Below are 27,920 nucleotides of genomic sequence, written 5' to 3'. Positions count from 1 at the left end.
TCCCTTTTAGCCCCGCCCTACGCCAACCCATCGATTTGTGATGAATGACAGCTTCCCCACCCCCCGTCAGGCTCCACCTATCGAGATTTTAACTATCCGTTCCACCCCCTAATCAAGCCCCGCCTTTAATCACCGCGTATCAACGGCTATCTGCCTGTATCAGTGTTGTGAAGCAGACAGTGGGGCTAGTTTTCATTCACTGTAAGCGAAGGTTGGCTACAGACGACGCTGACTCTTAATACTCTGACTGCTTTTATAAGTTTCTTAAAGAAACGTGTTTTTCTGTCCTGTTTTTGTTCAAACGCGCATGAGCAGCCGCTGCTCTGTTTTTGCTCCAGAGAAAGGTGAGTGAATTCAGTGCAAATAGAGAGTACAGTAATGCCAGCTATTCACCTCTTTTTCAGGATTGCTGCTCATATTGCATTAGTTTTCAACTTAACCAACCAAAACTGTCTGTATGTCTTTTGACCTACTTTCCATGTCGGTAGCTTAACTGACATTAAAACAAAAGGTCAGTGATGTTGTTTGACGTTGTTTCTGAAACGCTAACGATACTCGGAGCTGAAGTTGTTGTCTTCTGAGTCCAACTGTCCATTCCACCTTAAACGGTGCAGCAGCTTCACTCTGTAGCAGCCCAGAGACGTTACGAACCCCCGCTGTATTTAAGGGGGAAAGAGAGAATTGGAGTCAACTTAAGCCTCGAAGCACCGCACAAAGACGAGGGCTTACAGTTGTTTATCTGTTCGTCAGGCTAACCACAGGCTAGCCGCCTAGCACAGGCACTGTAACTGTAACGACAGCTGTTCAAAACATCTCTCTTCATGTTGTGTGTTTACTGCAGCGCTAGCTCGGTGGTAAACAATCCACTGTTTTTCACCTTTACTTTTAGGTTTCTTAATGTTAGCTGCTGCAAATGTTCTTAAACTGAAGCCAAATAACGTCCCAAATCAGTTCCTCCTCTACAGACAGTCAAGTTATCTTCACTGTACTGAGGTATGTGGCTAAGAAAGTTGAAGTCCCCCTTTGTTCATCAGGAAAAAAACTATATATATATATATATCACAAAGCAATTTAAAATGGAAATTCTCAGCCATTATGTTTACTACCTTTCCAATTTCACTCATGAGATATCTTCTAGCATATAAACACCACACAGACATGCTAACTAGATTAAAACTTGATTTACACGTAAGGAATACTTTAAGAGCAGAACATGACAGGTCGTTATACACCACAATCAAGTCATTAAGTCATATTCTGTCATATTATGCATTGCAAACTTGGTCAACTACGTTCATCTCCCTGTATCTCTGATTTGATTGCAAACATTTAATTTATTTATTTTGTCAAAGCACTACAGAGCTATTCAGTTTAATTTTGATTTATACCAAATTTGACAGGTCTCTCCTGGTTAAAGCCAGTTTAGTCTTGGTTAAGAATAAACTTGGCATACACATAGGTAATATATTTAAAAAATACAGTTTAGCCCTTGATTTAGCCCTGCAATTATTCTTATTATAAAAATATGATTTCTAAAGCCTGTTCTTATCATTGTACACTACAGAGACAACAAAGCTAGTCTATAATGCATTTTGGAACAAAACCCTTGATAGGATTTTGAGTTTTTCTAATTTTGCCTAAAACAAATAACAGGAAAGTATGTCTGAAGTTACAGTGTTCTCACAACCTCATATAAGTATGTTGTAGTTTTTGAGACAAACTCTCCTGCCCGACTGCAAGACCAGTATTTTTTTTATTTACCACTTTGGGTTGCAACTTTGCCAGAAGGCATTCTCTGGCCCATTTTTTTTTCAGTCTGCTAGTGGCAGAGTTGCGGCTGTTAAAATGCAGAGGAGATTTAGCCTACTTTTGGAGGAGAAGACCCTGTTTTCTTCCAGGACATTCTTTTTCACATGAGGGATTGGTCTGAGACCTTGGTGGAAATAGGGGGGAAAAAAAACAAAACGAGTGTCCGCCCCTCTTAAAAACAACAGTTTCTCAGATCAGTGAAATGATGTCATCACTCTGTGGAGTCCATTTCAAACAGCCCCGTTTCTGAGTCTCAGAGATTTCTCAGTGCTGATTCTGGGAAGCACAAGGCTTTCGGAGACGCTCTGTCCTTTAGCCCTCAGGCCTGCAGCTTGTTTGCACAAGTCAGCCATCGTAAGTTATAAGGTTCCAGAAACGCTGACTCAGACAGTTGCAGTGGCCAAATATATTCACCTTGCTCCAGTGGTTTGGGACGTAAATTTAAAAAGGAAGCAGAAAGATCTCATCTTGATGGTACCTGGATGAAAGTGCTGGATGGATCATATGTTGTTCATATCATTATTCTGGTATTGGTGTCACACTACCACCATATTGACCTTTAGTTTTAACAGTGCTAACAGTTAATCAAAAATTGTTTGCAAAGTAAATCATTTGCTGTGTATTTAGATTATTTATAAAGATATATTCAAGGTACTTAAAAATTAAAATATATGTTTCCTCTCTGGAATTGGATCTTGTGTCTGGGTAATGCTTTTAATTCTGTTGAAAATTTAATTAGGTGGAAAATGTGCAAATCAGCCTATAAAATATAAGGCTATTCTGGCATTCATTTAGGACTGAGTTCATGAGTTCTAATTCATGAGCTGCAGTGCTCATACAGAAAACCCTGTAAGAGCAGATATCTTATAATAATAATAAAGCTTGGACACACTCCTTTCAAACTCAGGACTGATGAACTGGACAAATTGAAACTAATCAGGATTTTATGTGAATGTGATCTTCTTTGAAAGGCCTCAGTTTCAGGTTGAGTGAGACCTAGTCACTGCTGCTGATTTTGGCTTTGTGCAGTTTGACAAGGCCAGGCTTGTTTAACATTCAAAGGCTTCACACTTTCCATTTCAATCATTAAGATAAAGACATCAGTCAGTGTCTATTCATCCCTCCTTTGTGCACTAATTTAATCGAGTTAAAAGAGGACCGAGAGCTGAGATGCAAGGTTAGGGGTTGATCATCTGACACCTATTAGAAACCAGACTCTGTGACTTCAAAGGGATTTTATTACGTTGCTCTAATGTTCGTGGGTTTCTGGTTCCGTTTCCCTTTCAAAAGTAATAAGGTAAAGAAAGGCTGTTCATAAAAGTCACTCACCTCATTTAGAACAAAGCTTAATGTTGAACTAAGCTTAAAGTCACTGATGTTTAGACCCCATAATCATATCAGTCTTTTTCTTTTGTATCTCCAGATTGAATCTGTAGGACAAAGGATTTAATGATGACTACGTCATGGAGCGATCGACTTCAGGTTTACGCAGACCTCCCAGCAAACATGGACGGGTTGGCTATGAAGAAATACAGGCGTGAGGCATATCATAGGTATGGCCCAAATCATTATTTTAAACATAGTCCAGATGTAATTTTATTATGCTCTAGAATTGATTCTACAGATAGCACCATCCCATTCTTTCTTTTCTGATACTGACTCATTCAGTGTCATAGAATACTGATACCTGGTATTAGGGTGGTGGTTCTGCAGGGTTTCTGATTGGCCTGTAACAATAACTACAACATCGGCGGCTGGCTAGTTCTAACCATCAGAGTGAATGCAAATATGTTCTGCTGTTAGGTTTTAAACCATATGTTAATATGGCAGCAAATAGAATAGATTTCATGGATCTCACAAAAAAATGTAATATTCTAACTTCTGGCTGCTGTAACATCTTGGAAGGGGAGCGGTGAGTACTTTCATATTATTTGATTTTTATAGTAGCCTGATACTTTTAGACGATGTGTCTGTCTGTGGGAGCTAAGTATTGACAAAAAGAAACCAAGAGAGCCAAATCATTTGGATTCTTTAGGACTGTCTTGTAGTGATTGCATACAATGAACAAAAATACCCTTACATTTTTAATCACAGTTATATCTATGGTGCATTAAGTGTCTATTAAGCTTAAGTTTCATTATTGTAACAGTAGTTCTGACATTTATCTTGGCCTTGTGTATGGTTCTAGCTTCACCTAACTATATAGGTACTAATATATCAAAGTTTATGAAGAAGAGTTAACATTTAAATGTACAATTTAGGAGTTTTGTGCTGCAGAAAGTGCTACAGGGTGTGGTTTTATAGGCAACACTATTCCAGTTATGCTTGTTGTGCTCTTTGTTCCTGAGTATAAATAGCATAGAACAAATAAGTCTCTATTAATTGTAGATTAGGTTAGTGTGTATAAAGTCTGATTTCACTAACCTTTTGTGTGGTGTTAAACCATAGCAGAATAAAAGGTGAGGAAAGCTGTAAGAGATCTCATGGTCTGAAACTTTGCAGCACTGACAGTGTGTCAGGAATGCATAAAATAGCACCCTCCTAAAGCCTACCTCATAACTGCTATTCCAGTACTACTAATATATTTGGATGCGCTATAGCAGGGTGTTGTTTGAAGCAGATTGGGCACTGTTCTTCTCAAACTGGAATATTAACCTAACTCTTAATGACACACCCAAGAAAGTGCAGCCTCATCAAGTCTCTGTTAGATGCATCTGTTAACATTGTCAACAGCTGGTCCAAAGTAAATGTTCTACAGAATATTTGAATAGTGTTTGTTTGGTGTGTAGAAATGTCAATGCTTTTCTAGGCTTACAGTGTTGTTAAACAATGCAGCATTGTTCTCTTCAATTCTTTACATTTTTAAGGAACACTCTGACAAAATTGAAAACACTGTAAACATATCTAGGCACCTCTTACCACAGTGCCATATCAATCTGCAAAAGGGAGATTTCCAGACTTCCTGGTTTGAAAGCGAAGTAAAAACACTTGGGTGCTGTATCGTGAAGGTTGAAATTTTTTTTTTCTTTTGGGGGGAAGGGTTTGGTAGCTGACATTTGTTCCTTTAACAAAATAGTTGCAGCACACTGAAAGTAAGGTAGTGTTACTTATGTTAGATATCAGCATATTATTCATAATGCCAAGGGCTAGCAATCAGTATTTGTGGAAATTCCCAGTGATTGTGTGCTATAGTTTCATAACGCATGGTAAGAGAACAGTGTAGGTCTGCTTTTTGAACCTGGCACAATACTTTGCAGCGATTAGTGCTAATTTACATATAATAACACATCAATCAGAAAGGTAAAGCAACAAGAACTGTCTATTTCATTCTAAATGATAAAGAGAGGTTGGAAAACGTGTAACGTAGAAATGAATGATGACTGTTTATGCATTAAACCTTGCAGTCTTTGAGTGGACCTCAAGGAAAAATGATAAAATGTGAGAAAATATGTGGATGTGGGTCCTTTAACTAAAACATGTGAATGAGCAGTGAGAGAATAAAAATCCATTACTGTCCATTAGCATTATAAAGATCTTCTAGTTTATATATCTCAGCAAAGCACCACTTTCGATTAGAACAGGACCCATCAGCCGCATGGCCAGAGTTTATATAAGTAAATGAATAGAGAGAATTTCTTGTTGTTGGATTTTACACCAGAGCCTCTGCAAGTGTGATTCATCATGGTCTCAGTTTTCATAAACAAGGGTTTAGATGTATTAGATGTGATTTATATCACGCATGATTTAACTATGCTTGGGTTCCAGGCTTGTTAAAGTTGATGTGTGCTGTTGAGCTGTCAGCTGCTTTTATAAGCAAGGCTACTTCATCATTTGTCCAACATTAAGGGTAGTGTTTCAGTGTCTGAAAAAGAGCATGCAATTGGTTGTTGATTGAAGGCATCAGAGCACAAGGCTGTGTATAAGCCTCTTGTTTTGTATTGTATTCCTCTGAAGTCCATTTACAGTTCATGTAAAAAAGTTAATGTCTAAGCACCTCTTTTCGGGCTGACTATCCTGTCATCCAGTGCCTTGACTTATAAATTCTTCAAAAATGGGTGAGGCTAAACCACCATGGGCTTAATAGGTGGTTTATATGGGTGCGCTTCATTTACCCATGCCAGCTTTTTACATATTGACAAGAGCGGAGAACACCATTTAAACTGTTAGACATGCTTATGTTGATATGCGCATTACCAGTCAAATGATAAAGGTTGTTGAGCCTGTCCATGGTTTATACTGGAGGGTGCATTCTATAACTGTGTTGGATTTCATGACATCAAAAACATGGCCTAAAAATGGGTTGTTTTTACCACTTAGACTGGGGAGTGATATATTTAAGCATCAAGTTTGTAGTAATATACTGCGTCGGCATTTACACGGATCCATCAGCACTTTTTGTCTCCTGTTCTATCATCACATACATGCTCCGTTCGAGATGCTGAGTCATAAATGTAAACTGTGTTTCATGGCTGTAAAAATGAATGGGTACTGTTTTAGCAGCATGTTGCTGTGAACAGCCAGAGTAGACAGTGAAGGTGTCTAATTATAGGACAAACCCTCCAGCTTCTCAGGCTAAACTGTAGGTTGGAAGGAAAGCCTGGTGGGACATGTGACTTGTGCACAGTTTAAACCCTAGAGACTGATGCAGATGTTTAACCCCACTGAAGAGGAGTAGAGAGAAAAAGGAGTGAAGGGAATTTGCCACAATCCCTTATGTATTATGTAATCTTCCATTAGATAAGACCACTGCCATTACTATGAATACAGTACCTCTGCCATCCACTTGGAGCCAATGGAGAAGTCACTCATTTTTCCATGATGTTAAGTCAACAGGACATGTTCTCTATTTAAAAAAGGTGTTTTTCCAATTTTATTTTAAACTTTGCCACAAACAGAGTGCATTTTCAACATTTCAGCTGAGACTAGGCTCATAAATGTAAATATGTAAACTCATTTTGGGTCTTAAGCAAACAAGGCAAAGTTTGTTTTCTGACTGGAGCTGAGGGTGTAGCAGTGAATAATGTTTGTTGACAACACTATTTAGGATAGCAGTCACTCATGTGCATGTTGGTGATAGATTCTAATTAAACCTTGAAGGCAAGACTTGCCCTGCTTACATTTCTGTTTAATAAACCTTGCATTGTGTCTGTGTACTGACTATATCCACAGTCAGAAAGGTTTATTGTCATATTGTGGTATCGTCCTGCCTTATTTGAATTACTTGACCTGAGGAAATGAAAGGGTTCTCACAGGGGCATTTTTAATGTAGTTAAATAGAGCCGTTTTATGTCGATACATACCCATTTGTCTTGAAAAACGCTAAGGGGTATCTTCCTTCTAAACTAAAACGTAAGTGCTGTGCAGGGATAGTTGAGGTCTATTTAAGGTCCAAAGGTGACCATGTTATCTGGTACGCGTTACATTATACCCTACCCTTCTCTCAAGCCTGTGGAACGTAATGGTGCAATACAGTAACTGCAGACCTAATACATCAGTCTTTCAAGCTGAGTGGAAAATGCCGGCTTGAAGTGCATAGATAATGCAAAGTCTGTATTTTAGTAGTGAGTTGCTAAATGGAAGTGATAGTGTTGTACAACACGGTCAGCTATACTGAGCAAATAAAATGGCAGTGGTTTAAAGCTTGGTTGGAATGGAAGTGTTTATTTGTTTTTGCACTTGTTTATCAGCCAAACACTGCTGCTAGTGCTCTCTGTTGTCTGAGTCACTGTGCTGCCCAGTTCTTCCTGCCCTGTTTGATAGTTCTAGATGTCTTTGAGGGGAAGCAAAACAACCCCCAACTCAACAACAGCCCCAACAACAGAGAATGCCACAGAACTGGGACAATCATTTTTGCAACAAGTCAGAAACTGAATAGCAAGGAAGAAAAGAGAGTCAGGCCATTGTTGTCAGGCAATAGGGTTAACGGTGTGGACAGGTAGGTTTGGATTTACAGTCTTGTCGTGACACTGACCACCACTCTCAGAATGCGCCGTATGTGTACTACCTGCCAAAGGGAACCGTGGGACACTGTCCAATATTATGCAGCTACAAGGTAGGCTTGAACAGTATTGCTTAACAAACATATTAGAAGGTAAACGTTTCACTGCTGTTGTTTGTTTGTAAAATTAAAACTAGCCTGCGCATTTTTGGGCTGTGAAAGCAAATTGTTCAAGTGTTGCTTGCTATTTTTTTTTTATTAATCTGAAATATGAATTTGTAGCAATGGTTGATTGGACTTAACAATAATCAGTGTTTTTACGGAATGACTTCCGATAATGTTATGGCTTTCTTGCAAAATGAAACATTGAAATGTGTTTATTAGCCAGATTATGACATCAGCTAAAGACCAAGCTAAGTATACTTTTTTGTAGTTGTTGTTGTTTTTTAATCAGTTTTGTAGAGCATTCACTTATTTGCTAACAAGGGTCTTTATAATTATATGTCTCCTCTTCATCATGGCAAAGGCCCATTTATTTTTAGTAGGCCAGAGTTTGATTTATTTTTGTCAGGAGGGATAAATTAAGGCCTACTAAAGACTAGATCCATCACAGTGAGTTTAGGATCAAGTGTGCCTCACAGATCAATCTCAGCATGCAGACCCTGTCACAGTGTTGATTGATTGATTGATTGATTGTTTTAACACTGAGAGCTTTCTATCAAAAGAAATATTTTGATTTGTATAGAATACGTATTTGCAATTATCTGTTTCTGTGTGATAAAGTTAAGCTATGTATTGTTACTGACCAATATTTCCATTTTATTATTTTTACTTTTCTACATTACTAGAATCTGTTTTTTGCAGTGTGTAGAGTTGTCATTATAGAGGTTGTTTTGAAGACGCAATATGAAATCTATGAGGGTCATATATCACATCTATCTATAGCCTAGCTGAAGATACTTTTTACAAACTCTGTGCTGTGTGACATGCTAGTGCTATTTTTGCTCAAATAACAATAGATAAACTCCCGTTTTCTGCTTGTTTTTCAGAGTGTTTGTGAACAGAAGTTTGGCAATGGAGAAGATCAAATGCTTTGGTTTTGACATGGATTACACTTTAGCAGGTAAAACATTAGTTCTCTCACTGTTAAAACCTTCGGTCCTAGAGGTTCAGCACATATGCCACATTAGTCGTTTCACCAGGATTTACGCGCTGGGCTCAAATCATGTATTTTGGGTGTTGGAGGTTCACCGATGTGTAGTAAATGTCAGTGCCATTAGACCACAATATATTGCTGCTCTGAAATATCTGAAATGTGTCCCTGTGATGAAGCAGCATTCCATGATTCAAAAGCAGGCAGCAACACAGATACTCAGAATCTGAGGGTAAACATACAGGAGAATTCCAGTGGTATTTTTAGATGCTCTTCAATGGGTTCAGGAATTTAGAAAATACAGGCCAAGTCAGCCAGAGCAGCAGTGTGTTCTTTAACCCTTTACTCAAAAAATAAGGGGTTCTTCAATGATGTGTAATTATATGTCATTCTAATACAGCTGACCCTACAAACTTATTATGGTCATATATTGTTATTATCATTATCAGCAGGGATATTGGTAGGATACATGACAAATATTGCATATCTTCTAGTTTTATAAAGAGTTTTGTGCTAAAAACTAACCTTACATTTTCATAGGGTTTCTTCCAGAGTGCTCATTAGTTTTCAGAGCTTAGTTTCATATTCCACTGTTCTGAAGGCTTAACTTCATCAGCAAATTAGCCTCTTATTTATTGCCTTATCTTATTTATGTCTTTTGGGTCAGCTGGGAACCTGATACCTGTACGTGTTCAGTATGTAGGGAACAACATTTTAACATGGACCAGATGCATTGGGTTTCCAACGCCTCTTGCATTCAATACCACAGCCAGTTTCTGTGACTCAGCTGCTAGCAGCATCTAGTCACTAAATCCATATCGCTCACTTTAGGAAAGTAGATCAGCTTCTGTGACACCACTGATGGGCCTCTGGAGTCGACTTGGCAAACGCTGTCTACAGGCTCATAGCATTGCAGACTCCAGTAAGAGTTTGTGGGTGCTCAGCTGTCAACATCCACAGCTTTATTGCTGGCAGTAACCAAGTACTAATGTTTATAAGACTGAGGTCTATCAGGTTGTCCTGCACTGCTATCAAGTTGCAGCCACAAACCTAACCAAACTTTGCAAGGATCACTCCATCTGCAGCTTTATGCTAGCTAAGGGTTTCAGCCACAATATTCAGAGGCATGGAGTATAGCAAGGACAAGTACACAAGTAAAATTAGCATTAGTAAAATAAGTAACAAAACAAAACAAACCTGAGAAGTAGTACAAAGGTGTCAGATCTACTTTTTACATTTTTGAGTAACTTATAGAACTACGGTGGAATTTCAAACATGGTCCAGCAGCAACAACACTAGAAATGATTTAATTACACATCTGTTCATCCCTTTTTAATGTCTATAAAGGAATTGAGTAAATAGTAGTTAAAATGTTCATATATTTAATATTTCATTTTAAATTGTACATTTTTCATATACATATACTTGATTATATGTGACTAGTTAAGCCCAGCTCCAATAACGATTTCCTAAAAAATACAAACAAAGCTTCGTTGCTCTCCTTCTTTATCTTATATCCACCTTTTTCAGCTGTCATCCTATATACATTCATGGCAATTTCATAAAACCTTAGACTTCATAACTATTAAAACACATTAAAACTTATTTGAAAAATAAGGTTTTGGTACACAAGTCGTGGTGGGCATTTCCTTGCTGGACTTTTACATTTCTTTCCAATAAAATGCAGTACAATACAATAGAGTGAATCTTAATCTATAGTAATACATTTTTGTTCATGTCTATGTGATGACTGCCTGTATGAAAAAATAATCCTCTTTGTGTATCCTAAGAGCTTCCATTTGCCTCTGTGGCCAAAGTAAAGTTCCAGTAAAAGTTAAAAGGTCAGGATTCTCCACCTATGTCTGGTGCTGCCAGCTCTGTATCCTCATAGGCCAATGTATCAAAATCTCAACTGCTGACAGTTACACATTCCCCTTAAGTACAGAACTATACTACATTTGGACATTTGCAGAAGGAATAACTTATATGTAGAACAAGCCTCTTTCCACACATATGAAGACTGTCTGTTAAACCAGTATCTGGGTGTATGGTGTATGTTTTGTTTTGATTATGGTTGTGTTTTATAGTCTAATTGAGGTAATACTGGCAGTTAGACAGCATTCCTACTGTCTAACAGACATGCATGTGTGCCAAGTATAACTATCTGTCAGTGAGTGCATCTGGTTGTATGAGAAAGTAACATATTTAAAGGGGCCAGGCTTCTTCTCTCAAACTGTACAAGAGGAAGTACTTTTAATGAGCCATGAAAGGTTTCCTGGAGAAATGCATTTATTTTGTGTTCAAAAGGAAAATAAATTATTACATTATGAGTTTGTCCATATTGAGGTCACAGATGTATCTGTTTTGACAAATAGAGAAAGGAATATTTGACTCAAACAAGCGTGGTTTAACCAAAAATGATTAGGCTGTTTAGCTTTAAAAAAAGCCGCATTTAATATCCTTTCGTATTTGATACACATTTAAGCCACCACTGTAACAGACAGGAATAGATCTCAAAAAATAAATTAATAAAAGCTGGACATGGGCTTAATGTAGCCAATGCTTGACCCATTAAAATATGACTGGATTGAATTTGAACATAATCCTCAGGAATGCATCAGGACACCTGTACCATCTTGAATCAGTTATGGTCCATGGAAAGCCGAATCATTAAATGTTCTATTATTAGTAATTGGACTTACAAATATGTTGAAGGCATTTAATTATCTTTATCATAAAGTTCGGAAGTATACCCAGTAGAGTGATATTGGAAAGTTTTTCGGAAGTCAGCTGCCTGTAATTGCTTGCTGTGGCAACACTGTGCTATGTAAAAGTAAGCATGACCTTTAGCCTTTTACCTTGGGTGAGCTGTAGATAAGTCTAAAGCACATTTTTCCATTACATGATAAGATGGCTATTTGAACAAGAGTATTTCAACAATTGCATCATCTCACTGTAAATTTAAACTTTGGCCTCATAATCCAGCTACTGAAACTCTGAAGACCTAATTAAAATATAATTAGGACCCAGTTTCCCAAAAAAGACCACGTAAACTATTAAAATAAGTAATTAATTATATTATTCCTCTTTAGTACCTCTGTCCTTTAACATTCAGAGCCTGCATTGTATATTTTCTTTGTATCAGACACATACAGCAATGATTTATGCTGTGATAAAGTTGCCTTTTGTGTAGTCTTCATAGGCAAATAAGCAAATATTATTCACACTACAGTAGATAGCTTGGTTAATGTTATTAATCATTAGTAAATTTTAATATATGCTAATCTATTTTCATTTTCATTTCTGTTCATTATGAATTTAGGCAGATATCAACAAATTGAGTTCAAGGGTTTATACGTTGTACTTTTTTAAAGGAATATGTTAGTCATGTTGTTTCGATGATAATTATTGCATAAGTGTTGTTTTGCTTTAAAAAGCTCTCAAGGATAATTATAACCATTAACTGTTACTGCTACAAACATGTTTTGTCTGTTACATATTTTCATAGCACATTGCTCCAGTGTGCAAGGTCAACTTGACCAGCTGTAGATTGCTGGAAGGGTGCTGATGTGAGTAGTGACTGAGAGGAAAAATGGCTCAAAATAGGTTTCTTTGTAGAAGCACAGAGCTTACAAAGAAGATAGGTAGTGATGAAAGGGTAGAGTTATATTGAGCTGCTATTTGGACAGATGAATCAGACTTGCTTTGAAGACTCTATAGGGCAACACTTTGTGTGTTGTTTAACATATGTACAGTATATATATCTAAATTGCACACATAATATCTTTCAACTTTTTAACAATGAACAAAAAAAACATGTATATAAAAATGTATGTTTATTAACAGAAACCCACAAAGAAAAGGAATACTCACATTTTAAAAAATGTTACAAAGCTTGTATTCCAACATTCTCAGGACATTTTGTCCCCAAAAACACACTCCCTCTCTTTCACACACACAAATCATGTGTCCTCTTGCTCTTATACTTCTAACAACTAGATTCATATGTTTACCTGAATGCTTGCATCACATCTTCTAATGTCAAAGAACTTAGAAGGTAAATTAAAATAAAGCAATCAACATAGTTTTAACACTGTGTACTTATGCCGGCATTGCGTATACAACACAATTTATTGTAGAACCCTAAAAGACACAAACAGAAATCTTATATGGTTTAACAGCATTCTGTCACAAACAAAATCCTGAAAATAGAGAGTATTGACTATATGAGTAGAGAACATGACTATAATTACATTTTGTGGACAGACTTCTCAAGCAGCAAAATGTATATTTACAAATTTATTTTGACATCAGAATGGGTAGCAGTAGAGCAGACTGTAGTCTTACAATGTAGATTATTTTAATACAAATCAAAGATGCCAAACAAATTCCAAAAATGGCATGTTACCGTTATAAGTTAGTTTCACATAAGGAGCAGTTGAGATTAGACTTACAGTATAAATAAGGTAAAATCTGTATTTACAGAAGGCAGTATGAGAAGCAGAAGTACAAAATATTGTATGAATAAATAGGTAACACTGGGTTTAAAGTTGTGGTTCAGTTAGTAATTACAAGCAGTGTTGGAGAGACAGAAAGCATAAGTATTACATAAATGACAGTTAGATTACCATGCGTTTATAAAGTGTATGCTTATTGAACGTTCAAAAGGTGCAGAGTTTACAGCCTTCAAAGTGCAACGTGACAGTCTTTGGGCTAAGGGGGTGACAAAGGAGCCTTAGGAAAAAAGCGGATAGTCTTGTACCGCTTTCCAGGTGACAGCACAATGAAGAGGGAATGACCAGGGTGTTTTGCATCCTTGCTGATGCAGCCAGCCTTCTTCTTTAGTTGGCTGGCATAGACACGGTCCAGATCGGGCAGAAGAGTCCAAATGATCTGTTCTGCCACCCTGAGACTTCAGCTTCAATTCCACACAATCACGCCATGGGAAAGGATGCTCTTAATGATGCCTTATATGGCTTGGTCACTGTGTACACAGAGGATCTCCAGGGGCCCCAGTACTACTCTCTGGGGCACCCCTAGTCAGGTCACTAGTCTCAGGAGATCTCCCTCTCTCTTCTGCACTCCCATGACCTGAGGCAGCATCAACAACCACAGCAAACACATTCCCCCTGCCTTTCCAACATGTGACAGGAGCTGGATTGAGTGTCTTTCCTTGCTTTGCCAAAGCTGTTCTTGATTGTTGAAGCCCTGCTTATTTTTATCACAGTTGTATTTTCAGCATCAGCTTGGAACGAAGAACCAAGGACTCAGTTGGTTCTTTTGTCTCCAATATGCTTTAACTGGGTTTAAATGTGAAAGGGTGGATGTATCTGGTTTCGTTCCAGATTAGATCACCCAACATTCAGGGAAACTGTTAAGACGGTGTGAATGTGTTTTGAATGCTTTGGTTAGCTCTGCCCTCCCCTGTGGAATGACAGCATGGTGCTGCGTGCCCTAGGTGCTGTCCCCTCAAATAATACTTCTAGGGCTGTACTTTGAGCCATGGGTTTATTTCTGGAAGTGAAGCGCATGTTTTGAGAACGAGGTACCAAATATAGTTTTTCTCTGGAACAGACTTAGCACTGAGAGTGTTTACAGTCTTATAACCTCTGTATTTAGAATGGAATATATAATGCTTTAACTGCTGTAAGTGGTAGCTTTGGCATAAATTACAACTATGGTTTGACTCACTTGTAACTTGCCACCACGTAAGACCACACTGTATGGAGTTGGCATGATTTAGGACACAGTGTGACATTTAGCCAAAAGCTATATATCTGCTTTGCTGACATTTCCAAGATTACGTTCAGCCTGGATAACATTATATTTAATAAGTAATATTGTTAAGCATTGTTAATTTTGATGTCGCAGATCCTGCTCTGTACGCTTGTAACACGTTAGCATACACTGTGTTAACAAATACACTAATATTGTATAAAATAAGAATAATGTTCTTAGCAAATAACAGTAGCACATTTTTTTTCTTTTCAGCCCAATGTAAAGTGGCATATCTGACAATTGTGCAATGGATAAATGAATATATTGTATCTCTGTTTTAGTGTACAAATCTCCAGAATACGAATCCCTGGGTTTTGAACTGACTGTTGAAAGGCTGGTCTCTATTGGCTACCCACAGGAACTGCTTAGCTTTGTATATGATCCCTCCTTCCCTACCAGGTGAGCTACTCTGAATAAGTGACCACACAAGTTGGCAGGAGTTCAAAATGTCGATAGTAAAACTATTATTGGAAAAAGATCTTGTTTATAGAAAGCACTGGTTGATTAGTGATTCCACTAACAAACATTTCTTTAAAACATTGTTTCCTGTCTATTCCAGAGGTCTGGTATTTGACACTATGTATGGTAACCTTCTGAAGGTGGATGCCTATGGGAACATCCTGGTCTGTGTGCATGGCTTTAACTTCCTCCGTGGGTAAGAAGACATCTTGCCATTTCTACTTACCTGCTAATGTTATAAACTATATATACTTTCTGTGTTGAATTAGCTTTGTACAAGTAATCTTAATACACAATACCAGAAGAGTTAATATTACTGAGAGGCTTTTTTTATCATTTCTCAGTCAGTATCCAACATAAAACTTTGTTAAAACCATTATGGTATGTTGTTTAGTTTAGTTTTCTGTGTGCATTGACTATATTTATGCAAAGAGAGAATAATAGTGCTCCGTTCTTTGACAGGCCTGACATCCGGGAACTTTACCCCAACAAGTTCATCCAGCGTGATGACACAGAACGCTTCTACATCCTCAACACTCTCTTCAATCTTCCAGGTGGGAAGTGAATCGCTGTCAGATACCTTTTAGCTAAAGTGACAGTTAATGTTCTCCTTCAAGTGTGTTGAGATGGATGAAGCATGTCCTAAACTTCACTTTGCCAGCTTGGTAGAATTGTGTGATTAGGGGTGGCCTGACTAGTGAGAGGGAATTGGCCAAGACTGAAACGTGGAGAAACATGGCTTAAAAATGATATTAAAGCTATTATCATATTGAACATACAGCTATGGTTGCATTTTATTTTGTGCTGGTCCTTTTGAGTTTTGATTACTTATTGAGCTTGCAGTCATAGTTTAATTATACATTCTATTACCTACAAGATATCGTCAGTTTAAACAGTAGTATACAGCCTAATTATACTCTTTTTCTTCTCTCCTTAGAAACCTACCTCTTTGCCTGCCTCGTGGACTTCTTCTCAAACTGTGACCGATATGCAAGGTGATAATTTCAGTACTGGTGCCTCTGAAACAAAGTTACCTTGGACAATGCATCCACACGTGGAGAATTCACATTTCATATCTATCCCTCTCACACACACATGGGCTGGGTTTGTCTATTGGTCAAGTCTGTCACTAGCTGATAATAAAATCTTAGTGTGGCTAAATCCTTTTACAGCATGCTTTAAAAGGAGCATATTACAAAAGCTCAGCTTTAGTCCATTGAACTGTGTACAGGCATGATATAACTAAACATTCAAACTTAATCCTTGATAATAACTAATCATATAACACGTATACAGTATTATGGAGAAAATAAACAGAAAGCACACAGATACAGTGTGTAATTAATGACACTCATAATTTAAACACACTTAAGCCTATACAGACTTAATTGAGTGTGTGATTTGTTCTGGATGCATGTCCTCTGAAATGATTGTTGGTCCTTTTAGGGGGAGAGGGATTTCCTGTTTGGCTCGGAACAACCTCAAACAAGGGAAGACTGTCCCATTTAAACCATGTCTGACTGTCGATAGTGTGTGTTAATCTGCCCAGGCTCCAACTCTTAGCCTTGTGTCCCTTTTTCCAACTCTTTAGCTGTGAAACAGGCTTCAAAAATGGAGACCTCTTCATGTCTTTCAAGAGCATGTTCCAGGACGTACGAGACGCCGTTGATTGGGTCCACTTTAAGGTAGCAGATGATTATGGGACAGAATGCTCATGTGGTAATGTACAAGAGTTAATACAGTGTAAAAATGGTATGCACATAATGTTTAAGTCTTCCATTCACAAGCATATACATTTTTATTTATCTTCTCTTATAATGAAGCACAAACTGTGTTGAAAGGGAGTATAGAAAAAACAGAAAAATCAATTATTGGAAATATCTGGATACGGGCGGACAAGCCCACAGTAATGTAGGTGCATTCCAGAATTGGTGGAATGGCAGAAGCTGTGTTCTCTAGGGCCTGACTGATATATATGATGATAATAATGTCCACATTATTGGGCAAGATTAATGTGCTACAGACTTATTTTTATCAACAAAAAACTTACTGTTGAGTAACCGGTAGTTATTGCCTTGTTTTATATTGTAAAGAAAATATGCTTTATTTTGTTTCTTGTTTGACTTCACACAATTATAACTATATGTGATCAATTATCTGAAATTTTGGTGCAGTGAAGTTGGAACTGGACAAAAAGTTTTATAGTTTCATTCTGATCCTAGCTTTGTATTACCTTAAACAGGATCTTCTTGTTCACAGGGCACTCTGAAGGAAAAAACAGTGGAAAACCTGGAGAAGTATGTGGTGAAAGATGTAAGTTTGCTCTAGTGTAGGTTTCCTGTTACAAACTATTGTGAACTTTGCCTCCCTCCTTTTTTTTCGCATTAATAAACAGGACTCTGTAGAAGTAACTGCATGATGTCTCTGTTTAATCTGTGCTTCATAGTCTAAGCTGCCGCTGTTGCTGAGCCGCATGAATGAAGTTTCCAAAGTGTTCCTGGCCACCAACAGTGACTACAAATACACAGACGTGAGTTTACAGATGTCATGCAGCTGTTTCAACACTCAAACACTTGCATAAATATCTAAATATGTTCACAAACTTATACATAATTGTCTGTCTTCTTTTTTTATGTGTAATTGTAGAAAATCATGACCTACTTGTTCGATTTCCCTTATGGGCCAAAGGTGAGACTTTATTTGACTTTTTTATTTGACCACTGATGTTAGTTGCGTTAGTCTGCAGTGATAATTGGCACTGATTTGATTCCTAGTATCAGACTGATATCAGCTGAAAATGAAGGTTTAGATAATAATTCAACAAATCTATTCTTTTTCTGTAACTGATAAAAACTGAAATATGACAGAATTGTTTTAACTTGCTAAATTCACTGTAAATATTCTATAGCACGGCTCCCCTCACCGCCCCTGGCAGTCTTATTTCGATCTGATCTTGGTGGATGCACGAAAACCTCTGTTCTTCGGAGAAGGCACCGTGCTGAGGCAGGTCGATACGGTGAGTTCTTTGCACACACTCACGCAGTCAGCAACTGCCCCGCTCCACCCTCTGTAACATTCTAGTCTGCTGCACAGCATGCCCCCTTACTGGCTGCCTATCGGCCTGTCAGCACAGAGGATTGAGTGTTGTTGAGGACACAGAGTTCACTGCGATCAGTATTTTAGTCTAAAAGTAAGCGTCTTATATAACTGAATAAAGGAAGAAACTGGACTTCACTTCACTGCTTCTTGTTTACATATGATCATTATAGACATGCACTCATTGTTGCTGTATTAAAAAAACACAGACCACACTTCACTAATGTAGTTTTCAGTCAAAACGGCTATAAAGAATTTTTTCAGCATCAGGAGAAAATGACAAAACCTAGAAAGAAATTACACAACAAGACCTGTGTTGTTACAGTTCATTAATACCCTTTATTATAGCTTCCATTCTTTTCAGGAGACTTGCTTTAAGTTTTTCAGACTGAAGTCTGTGGTGGCCATTGTTCTGGGGCATCAGCTGCTTCACTGTGGTTTAGCTGATTTTCTGCTTCTTCTTTGTCCATTTATTTCTCTCAGTTGACAGCCACACATTATTCAGACCCACAGTGTTGCATTCCTTTAACATTGGAAAAATGGACAGAAAAGCCTGTGGATTTTTTCAAATCTAAAGCAAAAGTCTAGCTTGATTTTTCTCCTGTTTCTCAACGAGGAGGAGAGCTTTGGTGGTCTGTCTGTTGTTTCATGGCGGTTAGGAGTCCCTTTTTTTCTGTACATTTCAGTTGATTTGGAAAATCAGTTTGACACATTTTCCTTTGCTTTTCCCTTATATAACTTAGAAATTTTAATGTCTAATACCTTAAAATATGTAATATCTTGGTGGTGGGTAAAACAGACAATATGATTACTGTCTTCTCTGTTGTAGACTACAGGGCGACTGAAGATTGGAACATACACTGGGCCTCTGCAACATGGCATAGTCTACTCTGGAGGTGACTATACACACGCTGAACCTAATAAAGATGCCATTAGGTTGATATTCATTTACATTATTTTAATATTTTGTTGCTGTATGTTCATAATCTTGTTGTTTTGATTGTTCAGGCTCCTCAGACATTGTATGCGACCTGCTGGGTGCTAAAGGGAAGGATATCATCTACATTGGGGATCACATTTTTGGAGATATCCTGAAGTCCAAAAAACGGCAGGGCTGGAGAACCTTCCTGGTGATCCCTGAGCTCGCCCAAGAGCTGCATGTCTGGACGGACAAAAGCTGTGAGTCCATATATTTAAACAAAATTCATGTCCAAATAGAATGGATAGTTCAATTGTGTCCCTTGCAATTACAATATAATACTTTTCCACTTAAAAAAATAAATAAATAAAATTGCACTCTGAAGTTAGGTTTTAGGACAAAATAAGAGTGTTCTTTTAATGTCAAATGTCATAATGTCAAATTCTGTTGTATAATAATAATACATAATTACTATTTGTACATAGCAAAAATAAAGCCTCCTTTAGCTGTACTGCTTTGAAAAATCATTTTCCGTCGTCCTATAGGAAACATTTATATCGTACTGAACCTACCTGCAGGGTTTGTTAACATTTAAGGGTTCATCCTCAATCCCATTAACACAAATAGTGATTTTTCTGAACCATACCAAGACGGTATGTTGTTTTATAGCTTTTTTTTTTTTTCTTTTTTTTTTCCTTTTTTTTTTGGTCACCTTTATTTTTAAGAGTGTAGACTTAATGGTGATGGATGGTGGCATTCCAAATGCATTTGAAATGTATGAGAAATAGAGAGAATGAGAGAGATGGTTATATGGCAAGACTTGTTCATGACTATCTCCCTGTTTGTCCTCCACAGCACTATTTGAAGAACTCCAGGGATTGGACATTTTCTTGGCAGAGCTTTACAAGTGAGCAAAGCTTTCTTTGTAGTGCCTGAGCACCTGGGTGTACCCTGTGGGTGGGCGTAAGGGGTCCCTTCATTTACTTTCCGCACAAGAATAGTTTTGAAGGAAAAACAAGTCTAAATAGCAAAAGAACTATTTTTCAAATGTAGGCACAGTAAAATGCTTTTGGGTTTTCATATGACATTTTGAAGGTTCATTTTTCTAATTGAAGGAAGATTGAAGAAAAGGAAGATTAAAAGATGTATCTCCATTTTTGTGGTTTTTTTATATAATTTTTTTATTTTTTATCATTTGAACATGGGAGCCTCCCTTCACACTGTGAAAATTTCATGATTGATTGAGTCTTAACCAATAAGAATGCTTCAAAATGACTTGGAATAAAATCTTTTTACATTTTACATTTATTTCAGTTTTTCCTTCTCCTGTCGCTATATTGGGAGATGCATGTTTTAATTGGACAACAATAATATAATTATTTCCAAAATGCTGCATAACCACTTGTAACAACTGAAACACTACCATGCATTAACCCATTTATGATATAAACCCATAACCTGACATTGAATACAAACAAAAGAGAGAGAGAGAGAGAGACTGTGAGCTCTGGTTACAAAGTGTGCAGCGGTCAGAGGGTTCGTTCGTCGATAAAGCATGGGGTTCACACATGAGGGGTTATTTTTAAATGCAGTGACCTCTCTGTGCGTTTGTCCCCTTTCCACTACCTTCCCTCCCCCCCTCCCAGGGGTCCTTTTGGACAGGCTCCATATTATTTTTTTCCCCTCCCTGTTTTTCTCTTTCTCTCTCTATCATTAGGTTTTACTCACTGATATTACATATAGGTTCTTTCTCTCTCTTTCTCTCTCTCTCTCTTTCTCTCTCTCTTTCTCTCTCTCACTGTTAGACATCTGGACAGCAGCAGCAACGAGAGGCCAGACATTAGCGCCATCCAGAGACGAGTGAAGGTATACACACACTCAGTCAGCTTCCCACTGTACATCAGAAGTTATGGGACATCTAGTGTACATTTTTTATAAAATATATTATTGTGTTTGTTAGTTTTCAGTAATCTAAATTAAAGACCAAGCAGGTTTATTTTCAGGAACACAATGTGTAAAATTGTTTAAATATGTATGTTGGACATACAATGGAAACATTGGTATTGTCCATGTGTTGTGATGTCAGCAATCAAACCAGCTTAGTGCCTTGGGGCAACTGGGGCTTATAGCAATATTTCAGACAAGAAAACGGATAAATCATTGTTTAGACAATTTCTGTTCATGAAGGAAGATGTAAAATATTACCATTTATACTGTCAAATGGAATTGGATCTAGTTTCAAAGACAAATAAGTGAATTCTTTTTTAATGCTTTTTCAAGCTGAACCTTCAACCCTTTTTTCGAGCTCTGATTTGCCTTCACCTTTTAAAAAATGACTGGTGTCTGATGAATAGACTTTTTGAAATCTTAGAAATTTTCCTAAAGTTTTGTAATACATTGCATAAGATGCACTACATTCTAAAGTTTCATCTTATCTTTTCGTTTTAGAAAGTGACTCACGACATGGACATGTGCTACGGCATGATGGGAAGTCTGTTCCGCAGTGGCTCTCGTCAGACTCTTTTTGCATCCCAGGTGATGCGGTACGCTGACCTGTATGCTGCCTCCTTCATCAACCTGCTCTACTACCCCTTCAGCTACCTGTTCAGAGCTGCACACGTGTTGGTGAGCTGCACACATGCTCTTTCATCCATTTGCCTTGACATCATGCTATATTTGAGCAGCTCGTTTAAAGAGAGCTTATGGATAAAAATGATAAAAAAAAAAAATCTAAATTTTACTAAAAAAAAAAAAATATTGTACTTTTTATATCCCTGTATACAGTGATGGAATTTTTTTTTTCCATAAAAGTCACACTGTGTGAGCTAAATTAACAGATGATACACAGTAGTGTATCCTAATGGTTGTGTTAGTCACAAATACATAAAGTATAAATGATTTACTCTTTAATGAGCCAAACTAAATTCACAAATGAAACTCTGTTGTACAAATTAAATACAGGGCTGCTTCATATGCAACAAAATATTGGCTTTACAGCTTAGAAGTGAAGCATTCAGTTTGCAAGAAATCTGCATGTTACCGTATAATTATCCTAAATGTAGAGGATTAACCAGTAGTTGAAGGTGCTAAATAAAAAGCAAAATACCGTTAATTCAGTCTCAGTGAAGACACAGTTTATTTACTTCTTTAGTTCTTTAACTTTTAGTTTTGTTTATGTGTTTACCCAGATGCCACATGAGTCCACGGTGGAGCACACTCACGTGGACATAGACATGGAGTCACCGCTGGCCACACGCAACCGCCACTGTGGGGACTGCAAGGACGTTGACTGTAAGCGCAGCCAGCTCACACGTTCCCTCAGTGAGATCAAACCTCCACATCTGTTCCCCCAGACTCCACAGGAGATCACACACTGCCACGATGAGGATGATGATGAAGAGGAGGAGGAGGAGGAGGAATAGAAGACCTGACCTCCTTCGGCCAGGCCTGTGTCCATTTCCTTAAAGGGACAGCTAGCTTTAGCAAAGGGAGCAATCGTGAGGCAGAGAGATTGTAAGGAAACAAAGAGGGAAAACTTACAGTAGAGTTTAAGCTAATCCTTTTCTCTTTTTTTTTTCTACATGATGATGTGCAGCATGTGAGAGTCAAGCCTGAACGGTTTATGTATGAGAGTTTACTAAACCACATTTTGAATCTGCCAGTGAATCCTTCCTTACTTACTTTAAAAAAAAAAAGGAAAAAAAAAAGACATATCTGTAGACTTTTGTAATGGTGAAAGTATTACTTATTGAAGTTTTAGGTTCATTTTAGCGATGCTAAACTCAGTTCATACTGTTTTCAGACAAGCAGGAGAAAACGGTTGTGAGGAAAACAGCACAACACAGTTCGCAGTTCCTTACTAAAAACTGGCTTTAGCTGCTGTAGTTCTAAGGAGTTTACATTAAGGTGAAGGTGCACAATTCATTTATTGTAAAGGATCAATAAGGAAGCTTTATCAGCAGTCACCTGAGGGGGGGTAACATGCACTTTGTCAGTTGGAGCTTGGTACCTGTTTAAGGGCTGGGTGGAGGTGGATCTGTGGCAATGGGGCCATAACCTCATGCTTATGCGTTCAAGTCATAAGTGGTGCATTATAATGTCAGTATGATTAGTATATTTTTTCAAGAAGCTGACCTTTGACTATGCATACTCAACGACTCAGCATACCATGGTCCGTCCGTGACTATAAGAACTGTAGTTATATATTTTTGTTTTGATTTTCCCCTTGGTTTAACAGCTCCGCACAAGGCTAAAGGCTGCCTCATGTAGGACCGTAGGAGAAGTCTAAACAGAAGCAAGTGAGTGTGTTTGAATTGTATTAAGAAGCCCAGGCTGTGGCGACCCGTCTCAGACCTGCTTGTGATGAGAATGTGAATGAAGTTTGGAGGGGCTTCAGCGCAGTGACAGCTAATGTGACGCCTATGAAAGAATGCTGCTAAGAGCCCCCGTTACCTGGCAACCGCTGTGCCAGCCACCCACAGCAGAACAGCAGGATTTTTGTTTTGTTTTTTTGTTTTTTAAAGCCAGCAATGCCAAGGATAGTGCTGTCAACAGTACTTTTTTTTCATAACCTGTTCTCTTATAACTGTTCTCACATCTCTCTCTCTCTCTCTCTTTCTCTCTCTCTTTCTATTGTTTCTATTTCTCTGCTGCAGGCTCTGTCACATTCTCTTACTCTTTCCTTCTCTCAGCCTGTCACACATGCCATTTTTAAATCATCTTTCACTTTCTCCCATACTCTTATGCTCTCATTCTCTTTCACTTTCTCACAGGCTGTCTTCCATTTTCTCAGTCTCTCTCTCTTTCTCTCTCTCTCTCTCACACACACACACACACACTCTCTCTCATCCTTTACCTCAATTTATTACATGTGCTCTCATTCTGTCTCTCACTATACACATGCTCTCTTGAGCATGTTCTCATTCTCCCTTTTCAGACCCTTAAACACAGATAATTAGGTTCTTAAATAAGTACACGGTATTGTCTGTCCTACAGAAACTAACAGGCTCTATTTTTGTACTCAGACATATTTAATACCAAAACTGTATCATCCATATTTCTGTGCCATTACTAACATACTGTCTGATTCCTGACTGTAGTTACCAGCATAAGTGACCTTGATATGCAAGAAAAAGCCCAGAAGGGCCTGTAAATACTGTATTTTAGCGCTTGTGTGAGGAGAAGTTTAGAAAAATAAATTGTGAATAAGTTTAACAGATATCAAGTTCAGGACGTTCATGAAAATCTTCAGCAACTATTTGTATATGGGACAGACGAATCAAAATGCAAGGATTTGGCCCTAGTGACTGTTGCCATGACAGTGGCAGACTAGTGTTTGTTGTGATTGGAGAGTTTACTCTTGTGTGGACCAATAGCATTAGGAGCAGGCCAACCAGGGTTTTTTTGTTTGTTTGTTTTCTCTTTCTTAAGGTGATGTAAAAATAGAAGCTTGTGGTGTTAAAGGGTAGAACTGGTAAGTGAAGGGTGTGAATGTATCAAGGAAACATGATAAAACTAAGGTGTTCTTAGGTTTAATGACATGCAGTACTCTATATTCAAACAAGCTGGCTAACATTAATAAATGAACCTAGGGTATATTTAGTGCAACATGTATTACAAAACCCAGTATCTCTCTCTCTCTCTCTCTAAGCTTAATTTGAAAACAGCAGTTGCTTTGTACAATATATGAAACATTAAGGGGAAACAAGCTTGTGAAATAAATTTTCACTGAAACTCTTTGCCCCTCATTTTGGAGATACATGGTTTTATTCCCATACTAGCGATTATGCAGTGTTTTTTTTTTTTTTAAATGTGTATCACTTATATTTTAGGACAAAAAAAATAGTTTTGTTAAACATCCATAGAAAGGTAGAATTAATAGGTATTGTTCATCTTACTCTTACCTGGTTCAGAAGCAGATGACAGCTCTCCTGAGGCAGAGCGGGTATTTGGTTTGAAAGGTGAATGTTTAGAAAGATTAGCAAATGTACTTCATATTCATAAACAGATTATTTTTATTACGTATGATAGCTGAAGCATAAACATTGATGTTTTGAAACAGAAACTGGAAAAAGGAATACAAGGCAGCTCTTAAAAAAAAAAAAAAAAAAAAAAAAGTCTTTTGTCAGACATGGGCTCCACATTATATACTATCCAGTCTGTCCAATAGGATCATCTGCTACCGCTGCAGTAGCACTGGGCGATATGTCATCTATCAGTATACTGTGACCTTCATAAGTTTTAGAGATATTTTGATAGATAATGAACAGTGTATCTATTATATATAAAGATTTCTAAACCTGTTTTTATTCATGGCACCCAGGCTCTGACCGTTATATCATTCAGTGGGTGCTTCAATTTGTTGTGGAAAAACATTTTGCTGTCTTATCATTTACAAAAAATGTCAAAGGTGTGTGTCTTAGTGTGATTTTAGGATCCATATCGCCGAGCGCTGCACTGAAGATATTACAGTATTTTTTTTTTTCAGTTGTCATTTCCGAACAGCTATGAATAGGAGATGTCATTTGAAAAATATCTTATACTTTGTTCACTGTAAACGTCAGGTGTCTTCTCTATTATTTACTCTGTCATTGGAATATAAAGGGTTCGTATGTCTTTGAAAGACAAAAAAAAAGGCACCATACCTTTTGAGCCTCTGTTAATACCAATGTTTAACAAATGAGAGTTAGGTTTTTTTTTTTGTTTTGCATAGTTGACTCTCATGTAGGTCACACACCTTCTATCAAGTGGTAATACATACTGTACATGTGTTCTTCTTTGGTTTATGCTGTTATTTTATTTTGTTTTTTTTTTCCTTTTCATCCCTATTTGATTAGTGTTTGCAAATTTCTTAACAGGGACATTCCAGCATTCATTAGTACAGTTTTACTCAGTCCAGCCAATGGGATATCTAGTCTAGTTCTTAAGCTCAGACACATCAAAGGTCCCAATGGAATGGACTGGGAAACATTCATTTGGAATTTTTAACCTTTTTTTTATTATTTTAAATTTATTTAATACTGTCTTGAAAAGAAAAAGGGGGAATTATTATTTTTTAATTATGCTGTGATTTTTCCCTAAATCACTGCATGTACTCGTATGTCTCTGTTGTTCTATTATCAGATTTCCAAACCTGTAAAAGTTGCAAAGCCACATGGAATTGTGAAATAAAGACTAATTTTAGTTCAGTATGTTCCAGGCAGCTGGTTGGGTCTCATATCTTCATTAAACGCACTGTTTATTATTACTGCCTATTGTGAAAACTGTTTGTCTAACTGCATACAACTTTATTTACATCATATTTTAAAATGTTGACATTTCATAATATAACTATATACTTTATCCATAAAGGCCCATCTGATTCACTTATTTTGTTCAACAGGGGAATGTTTATGAAGCTATGTTATTCAGTGGCTGGCTTATTCAGTGGTGGGCAGAGATGTAAAATGACCACCAGAAGTGATTCCCAAATATTTTCCTCTTCAGATTTCATCAAACGCTACACTTTAGTAATGCTGCATTTTGATGTTGTGAGCTCTGAACCTCTTCTGCTCACACACTTGAGTTCAAGTTCAATAATAACAGATGTGGAAATGTAAGAAGAGAGCGCCAAGTAGTGGTGACATTATGAACTAACTGTTAAAATAAAATAAAAAATAAAAAAAGTCAGTCTGGACAGCTACTGAACATTAGCACCTAACACCTAGACAACAGACCAGTCTTTCTATTAATATCAAAACAAGTGTAATGCCCAAATTTGAGTTCAAGGTATTTACTGAAGGAGTGTCTTTCAATCTAGACAGGTTTGGAATGATTTCTAGAGGTGTCTGAAGTCAAAAATATTTGAAAAACTAATGTTACAACCGTACATTACCGTGTACTCTATTTTTTCAAACTAAAAGTCCTATTTGCAGCCCACAAGACATTTCTCTTATGGTTTTATTATTCCTGAGTTTATGTTAAAAGAAGTCAGTATCCTTCACCTCTACTACTGCGTGTTGGACCCTCTTTCTGTGGAACATACAAGACCTCGCAATGAAGGTTATTATATCATAAAATATAACATTCACTTGTATTAAAAGCAACAGTAAATTAATTGATCATTTTGTGAAATATTCTGGCTTCCATATTTAAATGGACTTTAGTTACAGTAGGACATTTTTCATAAGAATATATGACACCCACATAAGCCTTGCCTAACAACTGACATAAGCATTAATAAAGTGGCCATTGTCATAAACCAATAACATTTACCCCAGAGCAAAGTGGACTGTGTTACAATAAACCTTCTCATTGGAAAAACAAGGTCTGGAACATAATGTATAACCTGCATTATGATCAGTGCCATGTCCTGTACATTAATATAGCTTTATAATTATAGCATAATTTTATGTATTTAACAACTGAATGTCAAATTAAACTTTCAATATATTTCACCAAGATATATTAATAATTATAAATAAAAAACACTAAAAACACTATTTTCAAGTAAAAATCAACAAATAAAACAATGATTTTGAGGACAAAAAATGCATATTTTAAATAAAGTGCCTAATGTCTTATTGCAGTTTACCTATTGCTTTACATAACCAAAAATCTGATTGGCTCTTACTGATCAAGGGCGGGACATTATCCATTAACAGAATCCATGTTGATTATGAGAATTTCAACCGGTAATCATTCCCATCTTCTGAAAGTTTCTGGTTTTAACTCATACAACACTTTTCTTGAGCCCTGTCTTGTGTGTGTCACTCACTTGCTCATCATAA

The 27,920-nt window shown here is 37.3% G+C and overlaps 1 protein-coding gene across 2 annotated transcripts; it reads left to right on the top strand.

The window, feature by feature from the left end:
- Positions 1–158: 158 nt before the first annotated feature.
- Positions 159–26,469, top strand: nt5c2b (5'-nucleotidase, cytosolic IIb). 2 transcript variants are annotated; one of them, XM_066661064.1, is made up of 19 exons: positions 159–344; positions 890–993; positions 3,233–3,362; positions 8,797–8,870; positions 14,960–15,077; positions 15,238–15,333; positions 15,600–15,691; positions 16,075–16,132; positions 16,729–16,822; positions 17,397–17,450; positions 17,584–17,667; positions 17,784–17,825; positions 18,046–18,153; positions 19,063–19,129; positions 19,242–19,412; positions 20,008–20,059; positions 20,958–21,018; positions 21,601–21,777; positions 22,341–26,469. In XM_066661064.1, the coding sequence occupies exons 3-19, from the start codon at positions 3,259–3,261 to the stop codon at positions 22,572–22,574; spliced, it is 1,686 nt and encodes a 561-aa protein (XP_066517161.1). In that variant the 5' UTR covers positions 159–344; positions 890–993; positions 3,233–3,258; the 3' UTR covers positions 22,575–26,469. The 2 variants fall into 2 exon arrangements, with proteins under 2 accessions (XP_066517161.1, XP_066517160.1); XM_066661063.1 differs by lacking the exon at positions 890–993.
- The last annotated feature ends 1,451 nt before the right edge of the window (positions 26,470–27,920 follow it).

The sequence above is a fragment of the Hoplias malabaricus genome, chromosome 2 (assembly GCF_029633855.1).
Source record: "Hoplias malabaricus isolate fHopMal1 chromosome 2, fHopMal1.hap1, whole genome shotgun sequence".
Lineage (NCBI taxonomy): Eukaryota > Metazoa > Chordata > Actinopteri > Characiformes > Erythrinidae > Hoplias > Hoplias malabaricus.
Note: the sequence above shows the minus strand (reverse complement) of the source record. Positions and strands in the feature narration are given on the sequence as shown.

What these genes read in the sequence shown, in the direction of transcription:
- nt5c2b (XM_066661063.1), top strand. Translation starts at nt 3,259, where the DNA reads ATGATGACTACGTCATGGAGCGATCGACTTCAGGTTTACGCAGACCTC. An exon ending in CACTCTCTTCAATCTTCCAG is followed by an intron (nt 15,692 to 16,074) that starts GTGGGAAGTGAA and finishes TTCTCTCCTTAG; the next exon opens with AAACCTACCTCTTTGCCTGC. An exon ending in AGAAGTATGTGGTGAAAGAT is followed by an intron (nt 17,451 to 17,583) that starts GTAAGTTTGCTC and finishes TGTGCTTCATAG; the next exon opens with TCTAAGCTGCCGCTGTTGCT.